General features: G+C 45.7%; 1 protein-coding gene across 2 annotated transcripts in view; it reads left to right on the plus strand.

Annotated features, from left to right (window-relative positions):
- The first annotated feature begins 1,835 nt into the window (after positions 1-1,835).
- Aff1 (ALF transcription elongation factor 1) overlaps positions 1,836-25,820 on the plus strand; it is a 170,808-nt gene continuing 146,823 nt past the window's right edge. For both annotated transcript variants that reach the window (XM_052735556.1, XM_052735558.1), the window contains exons 1-2: positions 1,836-2,035; positions 21,994-22,049. In XM_052735556.1, the coding sequence (XP_052591516.1) occupies positions 22,021-22,049 (29 nt within the window). In that variant the 5' untranslated portion in view covers positions 1,836-2,035; positions 21,994-22,020. The remainder of the gene's footprint in view (positions 2,036-21,993; positions 22,050-25,820) is intronic.

Genomic DNA, 25,820 nt, shown 5'->3' on the forward strand with positions numbered 1-25,820 from the left:
TGGCACATAGCCTTCAGAAGGTCACAGAAGTGGAATGAGCTGCTCTCTGGACCAAAGCACCGTCCCTCTCAACTTCAAATAAAATACTAAACGTCCAATGTCAACATCACGTCCCTTCCGTCTTTTACAATGAGATAACATATTAGGGGGAAAAATTAGGCCTATGACAAAAAGAGGTTTAAAAACTCACTTATCATTGCTGAGAACAGGTATCAGTTTCTACTCGAAAACTGTAAGAACTTCCAAACACCAGAGATGACCCTTCTCGCACTCTGCTCAGTCACTCTAGCATTTTTATCTAGACACCCACTACCCTGGTATAGCTCTATGATAGAGCGGGCCCCAGGTTCAGTCCCAAGCATTACAAGCTAGGAGTGTTCACGTAACATGTAGAAGGCTCATGGGAAGCCTTGGCCTCTCCCCTCGGCACTGCATGGTCAGAGCGCAGGACCACACACCTGCAATCCTAGCACCCTGGAGGTGGAGGAGGCAGCAGGATCAGAACCCTGCTCGAGGTCTTCCTTGGCTACAGAGTGAGTCAGAGGTCAGCCTGAGCTACATGAGAACATGTTTCAGTAAATAAGCTAACCCTTAGGAACAACAACAAAATCCCTGCCCCATTTCATCAGAGACATCAAAATTATTTTCACAGTAAAGTAGATGAACACAGTCTCACTGTGGGGGCCTAGTGGAGGGGCAAGCGCTGTATTACTGAACTTGTATCCCCTATATTTTGGAAAACAATCCATGGGAAATAAAGCACAGTAGTCAATAGAGTGTTTAATTTGGAAATGCAAATATTTATCGATCCGATTTTCAATTTTGTGAACAGTGAAGGTCTCATGAGGGACAAAACAGTACTTAATTGAAAAAAAAGGTGGGGGGGGAGAACACAGAGCACGTAGGAGGGCTTATTTTTCATACGTTGTATTTATTTACATGGACACTGGGTTACATCTAAGTAAGGTGGTTTTCATAATTAAAGACATGTAGCCAGGCGTAGTGGCACATAGTGAATTTCGGGACAGCCAGAGCTATCTAGTGGGACTCAGTCTCAAAAAAGAGAACACTCGTGGGCGTGTCCTAGGACATTTCATACAATTTTTCTGGCTCTTTCAGGAAAAAAAGGTGAGGTTCCGGATTGGGGACAGCTGATTAGCTTGCTCAGAGTAGGACTCTTAAGGAACTGAACCCTTCTTCCTGTGGGTCCGCACTGCAAGGTCCCCTACATCCATTAGAATTCCCAGCGGTTGAGCGAGCGGAGCGCAAAAAGCTCAATGCCCGAGCCCAGCTTTCCTAAGTCATTTTGTGACGGGTGATTTTGAGCACCGTATTTATTTTTCAGAGTTTCGGTTTCATTATTTGGGAAATGGGAGCAATATATCTGCTTAAGAAGGTTGCTGAGAAGATGAACTGGGCCTGTGCGTGAAAAGCCTTTTTCAGCTGTAAATCGCTCCCCCAGATGTTAGTTATTATCGCCATTAAAGGACATGGAATCCGTTTCAATTGTACAGGAGCTTGCAAAAAAGCCTCCTTGACACTTTCCGCCGCAACTTGACCCGGAGCTTAATCTGGTTGTCAAGCCAAAGGGTTCTGGTGTCCCCGCAGGCGCCCGGGGCAGGGTCACCCACGCGGTCGGCGCGGTCACTGCCGCGTCCTCTCCGGATCCGCAGCTCCCCCACGATCCTCCTACCCGCGTCTCCGCAGGAGGAGCGCGATGTTCCTCGCCTTTGGGGTGGCGCGGGCCGGAGGGTGTGGGCCGGGGCGGAGCTGGGCCGGGTGGGGGGGTGGGGTGAAGCGAGGGGCGTGGCTTGACACGGAGGGCGTGGCCTGGGCCTCCGGGCGTTCCGGGAGGCCGATGCCCGAAGCTGGCAGAGCCCGGTGCACTCGGCCCGCAGCCTGCACGCACCGCGGTGCGGGCTGCACCCTTGGGTCCCCACGGCTCTAGAGCCGAACTCGCGTCCCTGAGTCTCAACAGGTCAACGGAGGTGACGAGGACGCCCCAGCCGGGACTGGAGGACCCAGGAGCTGGAAGGTAAGCTGAACCCTGAGTGCCCTGGGCTGGGGGACTGGGGGGTCCTCCTGGTCTGCGGAGCCGCAGTCGCGAACTTTTCGGCAGCCAGGCTGCCCGGCACGCTAACTCAAGGCCGGCTTTGCCACTTTCTGGGTGGGAGCCTTTCGGCAGAATGGGCGCAGGAGACAGGCGCGCGCCGCCCCTGTCTGCGGTTCCGCGGCAGGTAGCTTCGAGAAACCCAGGGGACGAGGACCTGGGAGGTCGCTCGTCCGCCCTCGCTCCCTTAAGCCTCGCGTCCTGCGGGAAAACGTCCCGTTGTTGGAGCCTGGTCCCTGAGTTGCGTAACAGGAGTCCCAGAAGTTTCTTGAGTACAGCCAGGTTTTTCCTCCTCCGCTTCCGACCCTCCTTCCCCCAGCATCTGGCAGGAGATTAGTGGTACCTACCCATCCCCTCTAATTGTGATGGAGAGGAGGTGTGGGGCGGTGGTCAGCATCCTCCAGGCAGGGAAAGTTGGAGGCACTTCTGAGAACTGCTGTTCCGGACCGAGGGAGACGGCGTTTTAAGACTGAGGATTGGCCGGTTTCTTTGGACGCTGCTCCCCACCCCCCACTGCTTTCTCCAGTGTCGGGTCGGGTCCGCGGTGACTGAGCCTCTAGCCCTCGGTTAGCGAGTTAGAGGGGGACGGTGCGAGGGGGAGTACGGATCACACGCTTCCCGTGTGGAACCCTGCTTCCATGAACGAAGCCCCGAGGGGCCTTCCAGCGTCTTGCGGTTTGGGTTTTCTTCACTAATACTGTTATGCAAATCGTCCTAAGACCCTTGGCTTTGGAGGTTGGGGCTGTGTCCGAATCTTCCGAGAACCAGACAGAGCTGGCGGAAAGCCCTGACTGCCGGCGTTCCATTTGCCTTGCTTTGTACTCTTTTGAAGGGTAGGGTGGGATAATTTTAATCCTGTTGGTGCGCCATGGGGGGTATGACCCGCCGCTGAGGAACTTGGCACATTGAAAACCTTCAGTGCGGAACCATGAACCGAGATGCAGACGCACTGCTGCCTGGGACAGTTGCAGAGTGAGAATTCTGAGCTCTCTGCAATGGAGTCACTGAGGAGTCCTAGAGCGGGCTCTGCGCCGGATTCAGGGCAAGGTCGCGCAGAATGCGTGGTGGGGGTGGGCGGCATCCCTCCCTCAGACCTAGGCGGTGTCAGGCTTGTGCTCTCTTAGATGGGGGCTCGCAAAGGGAAAAGACTCAAGCTCTTCCCTGCGGCTTACAAATACCTAGATATGGCCCTGCTTGAGTGTTTGCTTCCTCTGTCTAATGTATCTCCTTAGCTTGCCTTTCATCTTTAGTGGGAAGGATTCCGTGAGTGGGTATTCTAGAAATAGATTCACAAGAGATTGAAAATTCTCGATGGCTCGCCTGCTTCATTTAAAGGTGATTTCTTGACTGTGTGGGGAAGATAAAAATGCACAAAAGGAAAGGGAAGAGTGGAAAGCTAACAATCCAAGGGAGAATGGGAGAGAAGATAAATTCTAATTAAAACTAGGGAAACGCATTTGAATTCAGTGTGTCCGGGAAGAACAGGAACTTAGGAAAGGAAGGGTTTGAGATGAGAGGGGTCAGAGTGAGACTTGGAGGAGACCAAGTTTTAGACAGGAGTGATTGTTTTTGTTTATGAAATGTCACAAGTTTGCTGACTGGGGATGTGGGACTAGCAGGTTTGATCCTGGGAGTATCTTTGCTGTCTACAGAAAGAAGCTGGACTTTGGCGTTATTATGTCTTATTCATTCAGTGCAGAAAGTGCATTCTATAGGGCCCTTGACTTCGGTCATTTGCATAACTCTTCGACCTTGCAAAAAGACAGTTTTGATGAATCATGTTGTGCTCCGTTAGGATACAAAAATCATCCAAAGGTTAGACAATATAGCAAAATAGAGTCCAGACTATTTTAAATATGGCTTTCCTCACCGTATGCAGAACAAGCTTCCCCTCACCCCCAGAAGTCAGTGTTCCGTTATGGGGTAATCAGACAGTATCTGAACCTGCTGTTTCTTCTTCTTTCCTACTCGGTTTAACTGAATTTTGTAAAGAGCTGATTGAGCTAACAGGTGGTGGCAGCGGCAGCGGCGGTGATGTTCCTCCTGTTCTTCATCCTCTGCCTCCTTTTCATCCTTCTAGTTTTCGTTTTGTTTTTGATTTTTCAAAGAATCTGACTATGTAGCTTAGGCAGTTTTTGTCCTCCTGTCTCAGCATCTGCTGGGGTTGCAAGCATGTGCTATGTGCCACTACACCTAGTTAGCACTCCTAGTTTAGCTTTAGAAGACATTCAGTTAACATATATATGGACTGGAGAGATGGCTCAGTGGTTAAGAGCACCACTGGCTGCTCTTTCAGAGGACCCCGGTTCAATTCCCAGCACCACATGGCAGCCCACAACTGTCTGCAGCCCCAATTCCAGGGTAATCAACACACTCACACAGGCATGTAAGCAAAACCACCAATGCACATAAAATAAAAACAAATAAATCCTAAAAAGATAGACACATTTATGAGTTGCATTTTTGTTAGACACCAATTTTTTGTTTGTTTTGTTTTTGTTTTTGTTTTTCCAGACAGGGTTTCTCTGTGTAGTCCTGGCCATCCTGGAACTCACTCTGTAGACCAGACTGGAAACTCACAGAAATACTCCTGCCTCTGCCTCACAGGTGCTGGGATCAAAGGCCTGCACCACCACACCCAGCATGCACCAATATATATTTATCCATATGTTTGTTCAGTGTTGGAAAAAATGAGTAGAAAATTGTCCCTTGTGTTTTGTTGGTTTTGTTTTGAGACAGGATCTTGACCTGTAGTCCAGGCTGACCTAGAACTTGGTACATAGCCCAGAGTGGTCTCAAACTTTCGTAACATTGTATTGCCTCAGCCTCCCAAGAGTGGCATTAGAGACCTGAGCCAAGGTGTCTGCCTCTGTTTGCAGACAAGTCTTTTATTTTTTTTTAAGAGTTTATCTTTTATATGTGTTTGTGTTTGCCTGCAAGTACCTTAGTGTACCAATGTGCATGTGGTACCCACAGAAGCCAGAAGATAGTGTCAGAGCTCCTGGGACTGGAATTAAACTGTAAGTCCCCCATGTAGGTGCTTGGAACTGAACCTGGGCCCTGCAAGAGCAGCAAGTGCTCTTAACCATTGAGCCCTCTCTCCAGCCCCATCAAGACAGATTCTTACTGTGTAGCTGAAACCAGCCTGGAACTCAAAAACCTTCTGCCTCACCTTCGGGAGTGCCAGGATTGTCGGCGTGCACCACCACACAGCCGGTTTAAAATCCGAGCTTCTGAAAAGACACTTGTTTTTATTATTTTTTGAAAAACAAGTGGAAAGAGTTCTTTGCTCAGCTCTTTCATCAAATTTGCATAATCTCTCATGGAGTTAGTTGAATGTTAAAATCCAAGTCCTGAAATAGCCCTATATTTTCACTTTTTAAAAGCCAAAGCTGAGCTGGAGAGATAGCTCAGTAGTTAAGAGCACTTTCTCTTCTTCCAGAGGACCTGGGTTTAGTTCCCAATAGCCATATAACTCTAGCTGCAAGGTATCTGACACCCCTCCAGGCCTCCACGGGCATCCCCAGCACACACACATATATATGTATATTGGTTCTTTGAGACAGGTTCCTTTGTATAACAGCTCTGGCTGTCTTGAAACTCGTAGACAAGGCTGGCCTGGAACTCAGAGATCCACCTGTATCTGCCTCCTGAATGCTGGGATTAAAGGGGACTGGGCACTTGAATCTTGGATTGTATTAAAATTAATTACATAAATGTGACCTATTTATGAACATTCTACCACAGCATGGAAATAAATATGAAATATGTGGTTCTTAATAGGTACAGATGTTCTGTTAATGATTAACTCTCATTCTTGTGTGTGTGTGTGTGTGTGTGTGTGTGTGTGTGTGGGTGTGGGTGTGGGTGTGTGTGGGTGTGAGCACCTGTGTGTGTTCATCCTCGAGAGGAGGATGTCAAGTGTCCTGTGCTACCACTCCTGCCTTATTCCCTCAAGAACAGGGTCTAACACTGAGTCTGGAGCTTGACTGGCACCCAGCAAGATCCAGCAACCTCTTGTCTTTACCTCTCACAGTGCTAGGATTACAGGCCCGTGTGAGTCCATACTTGGCTTTTCACATGAGTGCTTGGGCTTTGAAGGCAGGTCCTCATGCTTGCTGAGGACCTTACCTGTTAAGCTGCATCTCCAACCTATTTATTTATTTTTGAGATAGGGTTTTCTGCAGCTGGCCACACACTGTGTATATTCCTGGGAATTGAACCATGGACTTGGTGTGTGCTAGGCAAGCACTCTACCAACTAACTGAGCTATGCCTGCAACCTCGGCCCCTCCAACCCCTTAACTTCTGGTGTTTACAGTGAGTTATCGCAGAGTTGATACTAAGTGACAAGGCCATCATGGCTGCTAATGAGTTCCCCTCTCCTGCCTCAGGACAGCTCTCCTTTAGTACTATTCTCCAGGGGAGGAAAGTCAGCTGACGCTCTTAAATTATCTGGCCCATTTTAAACATGACTAAGTGTTTCTTGTTAGAATGACTTTTTCCTACTGAGTTTTGTGACAAGTGGAGCCTGAAGGAAATAACGTTACAAAATCTCTTGTTTGTTCCTGATACTTCTTCCGTGTGCCAGACAGTGATCTGAGCATACACTGTGGTGAGCCTTGATCTGCAGAAGAGCAAGCAGGTACATTCTCCGACAGCACGTCTGTGTTGATATCCATGACATGCCATGCACACCTAATTGTAACTCGGAAGCTGGAGTTCATTTTCCCTTTCACGAGCTGAAGTTGAATGGCTTGACTCTGTGACTCAAAGCCGGGTGCAGTTTCTAGTATGGTATACTACGTCGGCTATGTTGATATGTGGTTTCCTGTTTTTCAAGAATTACAGCTTGACTCTAAAATATAAAAATAGTCTTTCTCGGGTTGGGTATTTAGCTCAGTGGCAGAGCGCTTGCCTAGCAAGCACAAGGCCCTGGGTTCGATCCTCAGCTTAAAAAAAAAAAAATAGTCTTGCTCCTTCCCTAAGTAATTCTTTCTCATCACTATGGGAGTGAAAAAGTAAGCGTTTTCATCTAGCATTCCAGATATATATTTGTACCTCTAAAGGAAAATGCTACTCAGACCTATTTAACAAATTGTATTTACCTGCACCAAGGATCTTAACTTAGCTGGGCCTGTAGTAAAAATCTGTAACCCCAGCTGTTCAGAAGGCAGAGAAAGGAGAATCACAAGTTCAAGGAGAGGAGCTGGAGAGATGGTTCTATGGTTAGGAGCACTGGCTGCTCTTTCAGAGGACCCAGATTAATTCCCAGAACCTGTATCATTGCTCACAATGCTCTGTAACTACCCAGTCTCAAGCAATCCAAAACTCTCTTCTGGCCTCTGTGGACAATGTGTGCACATGGCACATGAGTGCACAGACACATGCATGCAAAGCAAACACTCATATTCATAAATAGAAATCTCAAAAAATAAGTCAAATTCAAGGATAGCCTATTCTTAAAATACTGCTAGGCATAATGATTCAGACCTCTAATCCCAGCACTTGGAAGACAGAGGCAAGCTGATCTCTGTGAGTTCAAGGTCAACCCAGTCTACATAGTGAGATTCTGTCTTACAAAACACACACAAATACTAAATCAAACAAAAAGGACTGGGTTTATAGTACTGTAGTTGATTAGATCCCTTTTCTGGGACAAGGGGGATAGAGACAGACTTCCTGCCTACCCAGACTAGCCTATGTGTCAAGTAAGAGACCCAGTCTCAAAAACAAGGTGGAATGACCATGGAGGTTGTCTTCTAGCCTCCACACATATGCACCTTACAAGCTGGCTCCTTTAGTTCAGAACAGCCATTATTGAGCTTATGAAAGCTCCGTTGTGCCTTTCAAGAATATATGCCTGAGTAAATCCCTCATCCTCTCACCGTTTCCTTTAGCCTTGTAGACACGTTGGATGTGTATGTTGATTCAGTGATTACCAGAGTCTCTTGGAAGGCTTCATAGCCACAGATGATCCCATTAGTGCCAGAGTCTCTGATTCTGGGGCATCTGGGAGGCTTGTGCAGAATTTGCATTTGTAACCAGGAGCTGTTGCTGCTTCTATTTCTGGAACCAGCTTTCACACCACTGCATAGAGCAGAGACTTAGCACCGTGGCTCTGAGCTGGGTGTGCAGGCTTACAGTCTTTAATGTAGCTCCTGCCACTAGTTAGGCTCTAGGCAAAGCCATAACCTCTGGTCAAGGAATGTGAAGATGTGATGCTATCCTACTTACAAGCTAGCAAATTAACCTGCTGCAGTCTCCAGGAATGCGAGGTGACAGAGGAATGACTTTGTCACTCATAATCGTAGTAGCTGGAGTGCCAGTATTTTGTTTTCTTACTCTAAGCTCCAATTCACACCAGGGTTTGCCTACGAACTCAGGGAGCTGTGTTCCAGGAGGGAATCCAGAGCTCAGGGAATCCCATGTTATATAATTGGCAGTACAGCTGCTCTGTACTCCAGGGGAGTTACCATCTTGATAGTAAACATGCTTCCCTTTGCTGCAGAAATAGACACAAGCTGGACTCTCCAAGGATGTACCATGCATACATTCTTGAGGGCAACCTGTATCATAGATGCTTGGTAACTCTACTTAGACAACATGCCACAGACCTGAGAACTGCCTCTACCATGAGGGAGTGACACAGGAGTACTTTCTCTACTAGGGAGTTGAGCATTAAGCCACTAAATGCGTGGGTACTTGGAGCAGAACGTTATAAATGCTACTTTTAGTACATGTGTGCTATTTTACCCCTGAAAGGGGTTGTTGGCTCTTTATCACATTGTTGTTCACTTATTTTATGGGCAGGGCATATAGATGTGTGTGAATATCCACAACGAACATGTGGAGGTCAGAGGACAACTTGTGGGAGTTGGTTCTCTCCTTCCAAAGTGTGGATCTAAGGGATCAAGCCCAGGTTGCCAGGCTTGGTGGCAATTGTTTTTCACCCCCTGAGACATCTCTCTGGCCCTCTTTCTTCTTTTTAACAGTAAATAAATAAACCCAGGGATGAGAGCAATGGCTCCTCAGTGAGGAGCACTTACTGCTCTCTCAGAGGACACTTGTAGTGGTTTCACAACTATGGCAGGCTTCAAAGACACCGCATGTCAAGTCCCCTCTCCGCTTCCTGCTCAAGGTTGGAGACATGAGCTCACAGCTCTTGCTGCTGCCATGTCTGCTGCTTACTGACAACTCCCCTGCTGCTGAGGTGGACTCTTATTTCTCTGGAATATATAAGTCCAAATACCACCCCCCTTTTTTTTTCCCTATAAGTTGGCTTGATCATGGTGTTTTATCACAGCAAATGAAAAGTACTAATACACAGGGTTGGAGATTTAGCTCAGTGGTAGAGCGCTTGCCTAGCAAGCTCAAGGCCCTGGTTTCAGTCCTCAGCTCTGGGGGAAAAAAAAGAAAAAAGAAAAGTGCTAATACACACATTGCAGAATAGATGAAATATTTTAGGGTCTTGCATGCTGGCACACGCCTTTAATCCCAGCACCCAGGAGGCAGAGCCAGGTGGATCTCTGAGTTGAAGGTCAGCCTGGTCTATAGACCAGGCCATAGAGATCCAGGCCTACTCAGAAAAACCCTGCCTTGGAAAAGAAATAGATAAAATATTTAAAATATATGTGTATATACTCCTACTCCACACACAGTTCCGATTCTACTTCCAAATTGGATTCAGTCCCAACTGCTGCTTACACCTATGATTAATCCCTTCTGGGACTAGGCGATAAAGGGTGTGGGACACGGCAGGGAATTAACTAAGGAGGGCATCAAAATTATCCCTCAAGAATCGAAAAATTCATTATCTGGAGATCACAAACCAAGGCTATGCTCTTGATTTCCCATTTCTTTTTTTTTTTTTTTTTACTCGCTCTGTAGCCCAGGCTGGCCTCGAACTCATAGAGATCCACCTGCCTCTGCCTCCTGAGTGCTGGGGTTAAAGGCGTGCGCCACCACCGCCCGGCTTTGATTTCCCATTTCTGAAAATCACACTTTAAGTTATACTTTTCTGTTCTGTGTGTATGATGTTCTGTGTGTGTTCTGACAAATAAAGCTTGCCTGGAGATCAGAGGGTGGAGCCAGCTACTCATTAACCATAGAGGCGGTGGTGGCAGCGCAGCAAGGCGGTGCTCACACCTTTAATCCCAACACTTGGGAAGATCATGCCTTTGATCCTAGCACTTGGGAGGTTCACACCTTTAATCCCAGCACTAGGGAGGTGGAGACTGGAATATAAGGCAGGTAGAGACAGGATCTCCCCCATTCAGTCTGAGGATTCGTGGAGACAGGATCTTGCCCATTTGGTCTGAGATTTCGTAGAGGTAAGAAGTCTCTGGTGGCTGACTGCTATGCTTCCCTGATCTTTCAGCTTTCATCCTTAATATCTGACTCCAGGTTTTTATTGTTAAGACTAATTAGGATCATGCTTCAGTTCTGTACATTTTCTTTCTTGTACATTTTCACTTAGAAAAAGATTGTATAGGAATTAAATTATTGCATCTTCTCAAAAGAAAAAAAATCAAATTTTCATTTTTTTTGTTATTGTGTCAAACCCCATGATCACAAAAACTTGTGATTTCTCTTCACTGCAAGTATGTTGTATTAGTCAGGGTTCTCTGAAGGGACAGAGCTGATAGAACTTCTTAGAGTGGCTTACAGGCTGTGGTCTGAGTAGTCCAGCAATGGCTGTCTCCTGATAGATGGCTAAGGATCCAGGAGTTGTTTTTGTTTGTTTGTTTTTTGTTGTTGTTTTGTTTTGTTTTGTTTTTTCCCCCTGAGACAGGGTTTCTCTGTGTAGTTCTGGTACCTGTCCTGGATCTCGCTCTGTAGACCAGGCTGGCCTCAAACTCAGATCTTCCTGGCTCTGCCTCCCAAGTGCTGGGATTAAAGACATGTACCACCACTGCCCGGCTTGGTTTTTTGTTTGTTTGTTTGTTTTTTACCAGGAGTTGTTTAGGTTGTATCTGGATGTCTCTGTAGTCTTCTGGCTCTGAGGTCCCAGAGAGCTGCTGGTTTTCAGTCCACATTGGAATCCTGAAGAAGTGGGTTCTACAAGTGCCCTCCCATGAGGGCTGCCTCCAGAAGGTGTGGCCCGGTTCTTCCAACCTCTAATGATCTGGATTTAGGGGTGGGTCTTCCACTTAGAATAGTCCAACCAGGAAAAATCCACATAGGTGCCCTGCTCTGCTTTGGTTTTAGTTAATTACAGATTAGTCAAGTTGACGACAAGATCGGCCATCATGCATGAATTGCTGTGTGTGTTTTTGCTCTGACTTGTTTCTTGGGGGTGTTATGAGATGTGAAATTTCTTCTCCCCACCCAATTGACTGCAATTTCAAATTTCTTTGGCTGAGTACTTAAGTCCTTTCCTTAAGTTTCTGCTTCTAATGGGAGGGTTTCTACAGTGACAGTGTGAGCTGCAATCAGACATGGCCACTTCACAATGTTCAGAGGCTTCCTCCAGAGTTTCACTGCCATGTAATGGGACATCACTTGTAAGATCCAAATGTGTGCTTCTGATGGTCTGGCCAACACTTGGCCTAAACTGCTTTTGCACCTTGGCCAAATTGTAACCTCTAATATCTTCCTCTTGAGCCCTGGTTACAGAATTGGACATTTCACTTCTGCCCTTCCTCTGCAGACTTCAACCCTGCATTTTTAAAGAAAATAACAAAACAAAACAAAAAACAACAACAGCGTCTCACCCTCTAGCCCTGGTTGCTTGGCTGGCCTGAGGTATTTAGACAACACTGATCTCAAACGTGCAGCCTTGTTCTGAGTGCCCACTGATAAAATAGTGGCAGGAACCTGATGGGAGTAACAAACTTTCTGATTGAATTTAAGGCCTAATGCATGAGATGAAATCCATTCCTAGTACTGTTATTGGACCAAAAGCCTGTGGCTACACAGGTCATAGACCGTAAGAAAAAACCTAAACTGCTTTCCTGTTAAATGCACATAGTATTAAACTGACCCCCCCCAAACCTTGACTTACATTACACCTGTAAGTTAGTGTATCTCTCAGCCCTCATTGGAGACACTGCAGCTGATAGTGATTAATATAGAGACCCACAACCGGTCAAGGTGCAGAGGAGACTGCTGAGTTCCCAGCCCTGAGTGGGACATCTGTGTCACGCGCCTCCTCCTAAGGCGCAGGAGTCTTTGTAGAAGGGGGCAGGAAGACTGTAGATCCAGAGGTGGTAGATAACTGTAAGCAAACTGTTTTCTGGATACAGCAGAGGAGTTGTACAGTGAACTCACAGTGCTTGTGACAGACAAAAATCTCAGCACGGAGAAGGGCGGGGACACAAAGCCCGCCCCTAGCTGAGGAGCTATTGGTTATTGATAGCTGGCAGGAGAGGGATAGTCAGTTTTCTCTAAGAGTGTTACCCCTTGTAAGTGACTATTTCTGTGGAAGGCTACACATCCAAGAATATATGAGCATCATAAACTGGACTTGATTGATTTAAAATTAGAAGAAAAAAAGGACACAAAGCTGGGTGGGTAGGGAAGGAGGGCAGTTCTGGAGGAACTGAGGAAGGGGTAATTATGATCAGAACACATTGTACAAAGTTCTCAAAGAACTACCAAAAAATGAAAAAAAAAAAAAAGAAATTATACTTCTCAGTAGCTGGAGTTTCTCAATGTGTATCAAATTTCCCTCCCCTCCTCCTCAGAATGGCACACAAATATGCAGCAGACCCGAAGTATGAACTAAGCATCTATTTAGCCAAGCCTCTGAGATTTGAAGTCATCATTGCCAGAGGGCATATTCAGCCAGGCACATGCAACTCCTGAACCAGAATAGCTATGAATGTGGCTCAATACAAAATCATAGGCTTAATTAAAACATCTTGGCACCTGAGTCCCCCCCCCCCCATAAATAGATTGAGCTCTTCTTGACACAGAATTTATAATGACAATGTCCTGTCACCATGTCAAAAGGTTGTGCATACTTGCTGGTAGGCTCTTACTACACTCTGCTCCACAGGGCCTGTCTACCATAGGAACATGCTGGCCATTAATTCAAGAATCACAGCCTCTGGGGATAAATATGTAAAAATTGGAACTGGAGTTTGCATTTCATTGGGGAGAGTTAAGAAATTTTGTTTTGTTTTGTTTTGTTTTTGTTTTTCAAGACAGGGTTTCTCTGTGTAGCTTTGTGCCTGTCCTGGATCTCCCTCTGTAGACCAGGCTGGCCTCAAACTCACAGAGATCCACCTGCCTCTGCCTCCCAGTGCTGGGATTAAAGGCGTGTGCCACCACCGCCCAGCTAAGGGTATTTTTTTTTTTTTTGTTTTTTCGAGACAGGGTTCTCTGTGTAGCTTTTCGCCTTTCCTGGAACTCACTTGGTAGCCTTGAACTCACAGAGATCTGCTTGGCTCTGCCTCCAGAGTGCTGGGATTAAAGGCGTGTGCCACCACCACCCAACCAATAATTTTTTTTTTTTTTTATAAATTAAACTCAGATACTGGTGTGTACTAAGAAACAAATTAAAATATGGTCTATGCCATTATTCTTCTCCCTATACCCAGACCCATTTGTTCTTGTTGCCATAGACCCCAATTTTGTATAGAATTCCATTTGTCCTCCCTTAGAGGCGGGGCCGTCATCATCTGCCTTTCCATGTCTTGATTCACCTGCCTCTCTGGAAGTTAGAAGGAGACCATTTCCTAGATGTGGATTTTTGATGTGTAGATGAATTTCCAAACAGTCTTATTAAATAAAAAATTTGGAGCCAGATATAGGGGTGAAAACATGAGAGATGAAGGAAAGCCACAGCCAACCTCACTTCACCAACTCTGCAGCTTCAAAAAGTGAGCTACATCCTGTCTACTCGTGCCTATATGCCTTGCTGTTCTGCTATCTGACTTGTTCTCTCTGTCCAGGTATGTCAGTTCCTCTTCCTGCCCAGCTCTGTCACTTCCTATCTGTCTACACAGACCTCCAGACTTCCATGCTTAACTAGTGTTGGAATTTAAGGTGTGTGCCACCACGCCTGGCTCTGTTTCCAGTGTGCCCTTGGACTCACAGAGATCCACACAGATCCCTGCCTGCTGAGTGATAGGATTAAAGACACGTGCTACCATTGCCTGACTTCTATATGTGGCTGGCTTTTTCCTCTGAGCTCCAGGCAAGTTTTACTGGGGGACACATTATATTGGGGGGGGGCACAATACATCACCACATTGATGGTCTATAGACTTTTGGGAAGAATTTTCCTCTCCTGGCAAAAGGAGAAGGATTTGGACAGCCCACCCATACTACTCCTCATGTGTTCTTCCTTTTTGCCTTGATTATGAATTAGATATCTGATTGTTAGCATCAAGCTTTTGCACCTTAAAATGACAAAGTCTGATAAAGAGAGCAGAGCAGAGCAGAGCTGAGTGGGCTCCTTCCTGATGCCCTGAGTAGCTGAAAGTCTCCCGGAGCTAGCCTCCGACCTAGCCTCCTGGACTTGCTGTAGAAGAAACGTGAGCTTAAATCAAGCAGTTGTTACCTTGTTGCCAAGAGCATTGTTAATTCTTACAGTTATCCCGGAAGAGAGTTGGAGCTGTTGGAGACCTGTGGAAAGCATACTACGTCACTAGCTTCAGGGGTCAGGGATGGCCTTCCTGAGAGTGTCCCTCAGCTGGGCACCGAATCATGCAGAGGGGAGCCAGCAAGCAGGACATGGGGTGTGTGCTTGGATTGGGGATCTGGTGTGATAGCCAGATCCTCTGAAGCACAGCCTCTGGATGGGGGGTGGTTGGAAAGTCTGTGCTTCATTGCTGGCTTTCCCGGCTTGTGGGTCCATGTGGCCTTGGAGAGATAGGGGAGTTACAAGTGGTCAAGTCTGTTGGGAGTGGGGTGGAATTCTGGAAATTGGGGGGGGGGAGTTTGATTCATGAGTTACCCTAACACATTGCCTGTTACCGAGAGATGGCTATTCCTGGAAAGTGGGGTGGGGGGTAGTAGAGATGGCTAGAAACTGAGTAGTGCAGGAGCCCTCTATAGACCCGTGGAAACCAGGTCATGATCATGGGATCTGGGACCAGATTAGTTCATTTTGTCAATTCAAAGTGGAATCTGCTGGGTATGACCAAACCAGTCAGATCAAGCCAGACCAAAAGTACAGCTTAGGAAGTGCTCTGAATGAGCTAGTCATTGTTCTAAAACTTTCCTTGTTTTTATTATGATGATGATGCAATGAAATTAATAAAAGTCTACAAATGTCAGAAAGACCTTTTCTTTTCCTTCTTTCTTTCTTTCTTTTTTTGAGACAAGATTTTTCTGTGTATCCCTGGCTTTCCTGGAACTTGCTCTGTAGACCAACTCAGAGATCCACTAGCCTCTGCCTTCTGAATACTGGCATTAAAGGTGTGCCCCCCTACAGCCTGGCTCAGGAAGACCTTTTCTTTTCCTTTCCTTTTTTTTTTTTTTTTTTTTTGGTTTTTTGAGACAGGGTTTCTCTGTGTAGCTTTGTGCCTTTCCTGGATCTCGCTCTGTTGACCAGGCTGGGCTCGAACTCACAAAGATCCACCTGCCTCTGCCTCCGGAGTGCTGGGATTAAAGGCGTGCGCCACCACGCCCGGCTCTTTTCCTTTCTTTTTAAAATTCTTTAAATTTATTTATATTTTATGTATGAGTGCTCTGATGTATACCTGCATGTCAGAAGAGGCCATCAGATCCTGTTATAGATGGTTGTGAGACACACACCACATGCAGTGGTTTTTTTTTTCCTTTGAGGGGGGTGGGAATGGGTCTACTAGCCATTGCCAGTCTTAGACTCAGTGACCTTGAACTCTTCCTACCTCAGCCTCCAAGTGGCATGGTTAGAGGCCTGGGCCACTATGCTCAGCTTCATGTGACTATTTTTGGGGGGAGAGGGGTTCAGACAGAATCTAACTATGTATATGACTGTATATCAAGGAATGATTCCTTTAAAAAAGTAATTTCTTGAATAAGAGATGCTAATCTGGATGCTGGAGAGATGGCTCAGTGGTAAGAGCACTGACTGCTCTCCTATAAGACCTGGGCTCATTCAATTCCCAGCACCCACATGGCAGCTCACAACTGTCTATAACTCCAGTTCCAGGGGACCAAATTCGGTCTTTGGGCCACTGTGGGAACCAGGCACACATGTAGTGAACAGATATACATACAGGTAAAACACCCATGCATACACATAAAAGAAAAATAAATAAATCTAGTTGCTGGGTCTAGTGGTAAACTCTTTTAATTCCAGTACTGGGAAGGCAGACACAGGAAGATATATCTCTGATTTCAGGGCCAGCCTGGTCTACATAGTGAGTTCCATAGCCAGAGCTATAGAGTAGGGCCCTATCTCAACCAACCAAACAAAAAAATTTAAAGGAAAAAAAAAAAAAAAGAGCTGCTAACCTGAACCACATGCACAATTTCGTTTTGCAGTGATTAGAATGATATTCTAATTATACTGGGCCTATCTTCTAACCTCACCTTACATCTGATGTAGTGGATAGACACTAGCTGTGTAAACCACATGTGAGCACAGTAGACAGATCGCGTAGACAGAATCAGGTCTTTCCTGTGAGATTAAACCCAGCATCCTACCCGTACCGTCATCTTGCTCCTCCTACCTCTGTGGTTTCCGAAGGCTCCTGCCTCTCAGCTACAATCGCACAGGCTGTGGCCACTTTCTCTTCTGTTAGGACTCCTGTAGCCTTCCACTTTTCGGCCTCTAGGACCATCTTGAACTGGTGGTCAGGGCTTGCATCTCCACTCATCAATGTCGCTCTGTGTGAAGTTTAAACCACTAGCTACAATGTTTCCTCAGTGTTACATTCTCTAATCTGCCTCTCTATGAAATGTCAACATCCTACCTCAGTTCCTCTCTGGCATTCTCCACCCCAGTTCTGCTCTTCTCTATAGCAGCTTTTAGGGCAGAATATCTGTTCTGCTTAGCATCTCTTCATTTGTGCCTCCTGTCATACAAGCATCTGTGACATTAGCAGTGACAGTGGTGTGTGCTTTATCTTCTGGTACTTACTGCCTGCCTTAGGAGCTAAGAGTCTGTTTCAGTTCTGTTTGTTTTGTTGTTATGATAGACACCATAACAAAAGCAATTTAAGTCAGGTGGTGGTGGTGGTGGTGGTGTGCGCCTTAATCCCAGCAGGCAGATCTCTGTGCATTTGAGGCTAGCCTGGTCTACAAAGCAAGTTCCAGGACAGCCAGAATTGTTACTCAGAGAAACCCTATCTCAGAGAGAGAGAGAGAGAGAGAGAGAGAGAGAGAGAGAGAGAGAGAGAGAGAGAGAGAGAGAGAGAGAAAGAGAGAGAAGCAACTTAAGAGAAAAAGAGTTTATTTGGTGATTCACAATTCCAGGTTTCAGTCCTTCAGTCCTTCAGTCTAGGTGATAGAACTTGAAGCAGCTGGTCACATGACCTCCATAATCAAAAGCAAAGAGCAGTGGATTAATGCCAATGCATGTTTGGTTCACTTTCTCCACTCACCCAGTTCAGCATCCTTTGACTAGGGAATGGTGCCACCCACAGTGGGCAGGTCTTCCCTCCTCACTTAAAACATAATCCTCTCAGACCAGCCTAATCTAAACAGCCCCTCACTGAGATTCCCTACACGTGTGATTCTTTGTTATGTCCTGTTAATAACATCGTAGAGCCTTATGGGTAGACTCACTTGATCTACACAGTTTGGGCTTCTTTATCAGCAGAACTACGTGTGGGAGTGCCATTGTATACTCTTCAGATGCCTCTACAGAAGTAGTATCAAGGATAGTGCCAACATGATTCCAATAGTTTTATTGATCACTTTCTGTGTTCAAGAAAGTGAATGAGAGTAGAGAGAGAGAGGGAGGAAGATGGGAGAAAGTAAGCCTGGGGTGGGGTAGGAGGATGAAAAGGGACGTGGAGTTGGGGATTGTAGGGATCCTGCCTAAGACTCTAGACCTGCCTGGAGGAGTGACTCCAAAAGAAGTTTGACCCTGACAACCTTACCGCTCCTCTGGGGAGAGTGAAAGGCAGTGTAACATCTGCTGCATTGTAGCCTTTTGGGAGAGGAGATACGAGTGACAACTAATGTCTACCAGTGTGGAAACATTGTAGTTAGCAGTTTAAATTTCATGCAGAGGGACATCAAAGGCCTTATCAGCATTTCCGGGAGAACTAGAAAGGATTCTCTCCAGTGATTAATCTCGAAAAGAAACTGTAACAGTTAAGTAACCACAGCAGGCAATTGAAAATGGTTACAGAGTTCATGTAGTGTGGCCATTTGTATCAAGTAGTGATAACTTATTAAGGTAATTTGTCAACCCACTTTTGTCTTTACAAATGCTTGAAGAAAAAAAGCAACAGTGAAGCAAGTTATTGTAAGTCCAGCCAGTTTACAAATAGATAGGCAGAGAAAGGAAGCAGCTGCTGGTATTTACTCGGAAAGTTATTCCTAGACACACAGATAGTACCAAGGCCGCCTGCCCAGATTGTAGAACAAATGTCTTTTCCTAAAATCCAGTCTCATTTTCAGAGAGTGCACCAAGAATTTTATTTTAAGCCAGTATGTGGCTCATGCCTGTAATTGTAAGTTGTGGGAGGTAGAGGCAGGAGGATCCGGCAACCTCTGTTGTACAGTGATTTTTGAGTCCCTTAATAGAGGCACTGTGCCCCCCCCCCTTCGCTGCCCAGGCACCAGCAGGCATGGCACAGTGGCTGGGGCATATGCCCCCTACATTTCTTTTTCTTTCTTTCTTTCTTTTTTTTAAATTATTTTTAAAGATTTATTTATTATGTATAGTGTTTTATCTGCATGTACCCCTGCCCACCAGAAGAGGGCACCAGATCTCATTACAGATGGCTGTGAGCCACCATGTGGTTGACAGGAACTGAACTCAGGACCTCTGGAAGAACAGCCAGTGCTCTTAACCTCTGAGCCATTTCTCCAGCTCCCCCTCCCTTTTTTTTTTTTTTTTTTTTTTTTTTTTTGAGACAGGGTTTCTCTGTGTACTTTTGGTGCCTGTCCTGGAACTCGCTCTGTAGACCAGGCTGGCCTCAAACTCACAGGGATCCGCCTGGCTCTGCCTCCCCAGTGCTGGGATTAAAGGCGTGTGCCACCGCCGCCTGGCCTACATTTCTTTTTTGAAGCATTGCATTTTTACATGAAGATCAGCTGTTTTCTTGCACACTCAGTACCAGTACCCTTCCCCTTCTCCTCTTAGTTCTGTTGAGGATACTAACACAACCTGTGACCTTGGGTCGGTAGCTTCAAACTCCGTTTCTCACCTATAAGATGAGATATTAGTGTTTACTTTGAAAGCTTATCATACTGTTTACATGAAACATCACTTTTCAAAGGGCTTAACATGATGCTTGGCACAAACTTGACACTAGAAAAATGGTATTTCCTTCCCTCTTTCCCATCATAAGCCTATGAATATTTACCCCTTTCTGAAACGGCTTTGAGTAGCAGCCTCAAAATTCATAGTAATGTTTGGCTTCTGAAATATGCTAACTATTTTAATCATGCAACTTGGAAGTTACTGAAGAACCATTTTCTTTCTTTCTAAAATATTTTTACTCCTTGAGAATGTCATACAATACATTTTGAGCACCCCAGTTCCTCCCAGATCCATCCCCATCTCCCTACCCCCAGCTTCCTGTTCTCTTTTTATTTTGTTGATATCCCATGAACTTCAGTCTGTGCTGCCCTGTTCTCCTGTGTGTGGGACTCATCGAGTATGGTCTGTCCCAGCAGCCACGCCCTTCAACGCCAACTCTCCCTCCTTGAAAACTGATTGCCCAGAGCTCCTCAGTTAGGGGTGAGGGCTCGGGTACCCTTTTCTACTCCACGCTGCAATGTTTTCGGTGACCCTGCACAGTGTGTGCAGACAACTCCAACACTGAGTCCATGAGTGCCATGGTCTGTCATGTCTAGAAGACACTGGTTTGCTTTGGTCCTCCCCGACTCCTGGCTCTTACAGTTTGTTGTTCCTTTTTCTGTGATGACCCCTATCCTTGGCGAGGGGGTGTGAAGATACAGATGGCCCATGTGTGCGTAAGCATTCTGCTAAAACTTCTTCTCTGTACTTTGACCAGTTCCAAATTTCTGGGTTAGCCATCATCCACTGCACGAAGAAACATCACGGATGGGGACTGAGAGCTGTGTTGTCTATGAGTAGAGAGATGCAAATCTATAGGGCGGCTTGATACTATGTCCACGTAGGAGAATAATAGTTGGTTGCTGCATGTGGTGGCATACATCTATAATCTCAGCACTGGAGAGGCAGAGGCAGGCTAATCTCTGTGAGTTCTATACCAGCCTGATCTGCATAGTGAGTACCAGGCTATCCAAGGCTACATATTGTGACCTTGTTTCAAACAAACATAGTAGTAGATCTGACCATGTGACCCGTGAGTCCCCCAACTATGGATTCTTGGCCAGATTTACAGTTCCCTCCTGTATCATTATACAGGCCTTAAATCCAAGCAGAAACCAATAGATTGCAGCATATTTACCTACTGTTGTACCTGTGAGCATGTATTTCCATACCAGTCATTAGTGCAGTTCACTGGGGTCATAGCTGAGGAAGACCACTGAGGCTTTCTTTTCCTCCCAGCAGCCTGCATGGTACCTTCCAGGACTGTGAAAGCTAGCCTGTAGGGAGAAAGCTTCCTGGTCAATACCCATGACAATTGTGGGGTGTCTTCAGCACTGTGTTCTTACCATGAAGTTCCGGTGGGCAACCAAGAGCAGTAGCAATGGCTGTATTGTTTGGAGGGTAGTCAGTCTCATGATACCACTGGGCAGCAACTTAGGGGACGGTATCCCACACCTGACACTGGCTCCAATTAAGTTCCATATAAGTCTACGGAAGTTTGTGTAAGCGTAGGTTTCTGTATGGCTTTTCATACATCCTGAGTACTGGTTATCCCTTCCCCAAAGCCCTCCTCTGCTCACCCCTTCCTTCTGTCTCCCAATTTAAACTCCCTCGCCATTATTCCTCTCCCTCCTTCATGTCACCTGTGTTCTACTCTCTACCCTCCCTTAAAGTCCTGGGGGGGGGGGTGCTGTCTGTAATCCCACCACTCGGGAGGGAGCTTGAGGCCAGCCTGGTCTACAAAGTTGAGTTCCAGGACAGCCAGGGCTACACAGAGAAACCTTGTCTTGAAAAAACAAACAAGCAAAAAAAGGATCTTCCTTTTCCTTCCCACCAATGGTCCCTTTCTAATTTCCTGTGCTCTGAGGGTTCTCCTAACTGAGCACACAAATCTTAAGATTTGATGCTAAGATCCACACATAAGTGAGAACATGTGGTGTTTGTCTTTCCGGGTCTGGGTTATCTCATCCAGTATGTTTTCTAGCTCAATCATTTCCCAGCAAATTTCATTTTTCTTTACAGCTGAGCAGAATTCCATTATAAATGTTTTACCACGTGCTTTCATTATCTGTTCATCAGTTGATGAGCATCTCGGCTTTCCCAGGTCCTAGCTATTGTAGACAGAGCGGTGATTAACATAGATGAGCAGGCATCTCTGTAGTAGGAAATAGAGTTCTTTGGGTATATTCCTAGGTGGTGTAATAGGGTCACATAGTGGATCTATTTCTGGTTTTCTGAGAGAATGCCACATTGATTTCTATAGTGGCTACACCAATCTGTACTACCAGCAAAGCATGAGGGGTCCCTGAATCCTTTTGTTTCCTTAATCTTAGCCATTCTGAGTAACATGGCATCTCAAAAAAGTTTTAATTTTCATTTCCTAATGGCTAAGAATTGTGAGAATTTTTTAACAATATTTCTTAGCCATTTTCTAATTCAAATGTGAACTCTGACTTCTGTCTCCATGATGGTTGCAAGTTGATTTACTCATGAGCTGATGCTTACAACTGCTGTTTTTCTTCCAGATGAACACCTCCCACTGACCAACAACAATGGCATTCAAGGACAGCAGCAGCAGCAGGTAAGTGTAGAGTCCAGGATTGGAAAGAATTTAACATTTAGAGTGACATTTGACTTTAGAATCTGATCCTCAAAGAAGTTCCAGCTGGACGAGATGCCGCCTGCCTGTAATTCCAGCACTCTGAAGTCTGAAACCAGCTTGGGCCACACAGAAAGTTGTAGGTCATTCAGAGCTCCATTGAGAGACCGTGTCTCAAAAAGCCAAGCAAGTAAACCAGGCGTGTTTGCGCAAGCCTTTAATCCCAACACTTGGGAGGCAGAGGCAGGCGAATCTCTGGGTGTTAGTGGGGTGTGACAGTACACACCTGTCATTCAAGGGCTAGAGAGGTAAAGGTGGGGGATCATTAGAAGTTCAGAGCCAATCAGGGACATACACTGTGGGGAAAAGTGAGACGACTATTTAGATCATCAAATTCTGTGTTCAGAATACTGGCTCGTATGTCACTGGTTCTAGGAAACACGTACTGAGGCTGTGCCAAAACAAACGTCTTTATGTGCGCCTCAGTCTTTTACCCCCCTCGTCTCCTCTACCCAGCCTGCCCATTAGGCCTCCTGTTTTGCACATAGTGGCGGCGAGTGTTCATTGTGTGGAGTGTGCCTACTGCTTCGTCACGTGTGTTTGTACTAACCAACTCTTGGACGCAGTCTTGAAGAAAAATTCAGTGGACCCGCAGAAAGAATTTCCAATAATATGAATAAGTTATTTAAACTAGCTATTCAAAAACACACTTAAAAGAAAGAAAGAAACAACCATGGCCCAAACAGCTCAATTAGTATTTATTGAGTAAGAGGGGTTGGAGCCTGAAAACTCAGGACTCCGTCTGTTCTTCTTGCTTCTCCTTTGAGGATCATTTATGGAATTCAGTGTCAGGTGATTCCGCTCTGACACTCTGCATATTCTCCTCTGCCAGCACAGAGATGACATGGGACTTCTAAGACCCGAGTGGAAAGTGTCCCATTTGTCTTTAGGTTTGGTCATAATTTTGGCTACACATAAGTTTTGAATTTTTGCATAATGTCTTCTCCACTATAGATTGGTTCTGACTGCACTGCCAAAGGTCTTTCCTACTTCACATCTATAAGAATAATGGCCTGGATTCTTAGCTGACATTGAAGTGGTTTCTGTCTTTTTCATTTAAATGAGAATTTGTAAACTGGTGGCCTGTGGGGTGAATCTGGTCTACATGTGGGCTTTGTTTGGTCCTTCACCAACAATCTAGGTCTTCATTTTTTCTTGAGAATTTGAAGTTTTAGAAACCCTGGACTTATATGCTATATAGCCACACTAACATAGGATGAATATATGTGGTTCAGCACACACATTCTCTCTCTAAAAGATTTATTGCATGCATGTGTGTGTGTGTCTATGAAAGAGAGAGAGAGAGAGAGAGAGAGAGAGAGAGAGAGAGAGAGAGAGAGAGAGAGATCCAGAAGTGTGGGATCCCCTTGGAGCTATAGTTACAGGTGTTTGTGAACTGCCCTGTGTGTGTGTGTGTGTGTGTGTGTGTGTGTGTGTGCATGCATGCATGCATGCATGCATGCGCGCGCACGCGCGCGCGCGCGCGCACTGGGAACTGAACTCAGGTCTACTGCAAGGGCAGTATGTGCACTTAACCACTAAGCAATTTCTCCAATCCCAACCTGTTAGCATGTAGCCCAGGCTGGCCTATAGCCCAGGCTGGCTCTGTTGACCTTCCTGCTATCACTACCTGGTACTCTATGGGCTTGTAACTCCATGTGGGTTTGATCGGTCACAGCTCTTTTAGATAGGACATCACTTCTAGTCTGAGCTCCCAAGTGGCTTTCCTCATTTCTCTCCCAGAATGTCAACAGACTGTTCCCTACCAATCTACTTTGTGGCTTGGCTCTAAGGAAAGCCTTGAAGCTTTCTGACTCCATATAATTGATGCCCAGCTACATTCATCTCGTCAACCTGGGTGCCCTAACATGCAACCCCGTCAATATCTCTGACCTTTTACAGTTTTGATCCATCTGTAAGTACAGCCTATGTACATGTTGTTGTTGTTACTGGATTTTTGTTTTGTCTTATTTTTTGAGACAGAATTTCTCTGTGTGTAGCCCTGACTGTCCTGGAACTCACTCTGTAGACCAGGCTGGCCTCAAATTTACAGAGATTCACCTGCTTCTGCTTCCCAAGTACTAGGATTAAAGGCGTGTGCCTCCAGTGCCCAAAGCTATATTTTTTTTTTGTTTTTTGTTTTTTTCTTTCTTTGTTTTATGATAGGGTTTCTCTGTCGACCTGGCTGGCTGTCCTGGATCTTGATTTGTAGACCAGGCTGGTCTTGAACTCAGAGTTCTTGCCTCTGCCTCCCCAGTGCTAGGACTAAAGGCATGTGATACCATACCTGGCTAAGTACACATTATAAATTTTCCTACCAACAAGAAAATTATCTGGGTGTGGTGGCACATACCTTTAACCTCAGCACTGGGGAGGCAGAAGCAGGCTGATCTCTGTGAGTTCCAGATCAGCCTGGTCTACATAGTGTGTTCCAGGCTTGCCAACACTACATAGAGAGATGCTGTCTCAAAAAAACAAAAAGAAAAGAAAATTAAGGTGCATGCTTGTAATTCCATCATTTAAGAGGCTAAGAAGATCCAGAGTTAGAGGCCAGCTTTAGCCACACCGCTCTGGTCTACATGAGACCCTATGTTTCAAACAAAACAAGAAAAACAAACAAACAAAAATTAAAATGGAGCTGAAGAGTTAGCTCAGAAGTATGTTCTGTTGCCCTTGCAGAGGACCCAAGTTTCCTTCCCAGCATTTACTTTGGGTGACTTAAAACTGTAAGTCCTGCTTCGGGGATCTGATGCCACTTCTGGCATCTGAGGGGTCCCGTACTCACATACCTCCACACTCACATACCTCCACACAGGCATGGGCATGTAAATAATTTCAAATATCCAGGCCCAGGGGCACACATCTTAATTCTAACACCTGGCTGGCAGAGGCACGAGGATCTCTGTGAGTTTGAGGCCAGCCTGTTCTACAGAGCAAGTTCCGGGACAGCCAGGGTTACACAGAGAAACCCTGTCTTGAAAAACCAACAACAACAACAACAACAACAAAAAAAAAAAAAAAGAAGAAAGAAAGAAAGAAAAGAAAAGAAAAAGAAAAGCAAATAAATAAATAACTCATTTTCTTGTTTTTGAAGGAAGATCCCACTAAGATTAAGATTAAAAGTATGTACCACCACCATGCCTAACTAATAAATTTTTTTCTTTTTAAAGAAGATTAAAGGGGGCTGTGTGGTGGTGGTGCATGCCTCTAATCTTAGCACTTGGGAGGTAGAGGCAGGTGAATCTCTGAGTTCTAGACAAGCCTGGTCTGCAAAGTGGTTCCAGGACACCCAGGGCTACACAGAGAAGCCCTGTCTTGAAACATGCCCCCCATCCCCCCAAAAGAAAAAGATTAAAATTAAGGCTGTTAGGAAGGAATTTTTTTTTCCAGACAGAGCTATATTTTAAACATCCTTTAAATTTTTCTTATTGCATTTATTTATTTGTGCGTGTGTGCATGCATGCATATGTGCATGTGCGCACGTGCACGCACGTGCACGCATGTGCACACCACAGGTATGTGTAGAGATCAGAGGACAGTTTGCAGGAGTCGAGTCCTTCTTTCCCCGATGTGGGTTCCAGGGATGGAACTTGGTTGTCAAGTCTTCCTGACCTTCCTTCACCCGAGAGCCACCTCACGGGGACCACAAGTCCCTTTAAGACTCTCACGCTTCGAAGGCAAGGCTCATATAGA

Source organism: Peromyscus californicus, unplaced genomic scaffold (assembly GCF_007827085.1).
Source record: "Peromyscus californicus insignis strain IS unplaced genomic scaffold, ASM782708v3 Scaffold_13__1_contigs__length_99412109, whole genome shotgun sequence".
Taxonomy (NCBI): domain Eukaryota; kingdom Metazoa; phylum Chordata; class Mammalia; order Rodentia; family Cricetidae; genus Peromyscus; species Peromyscus californicus.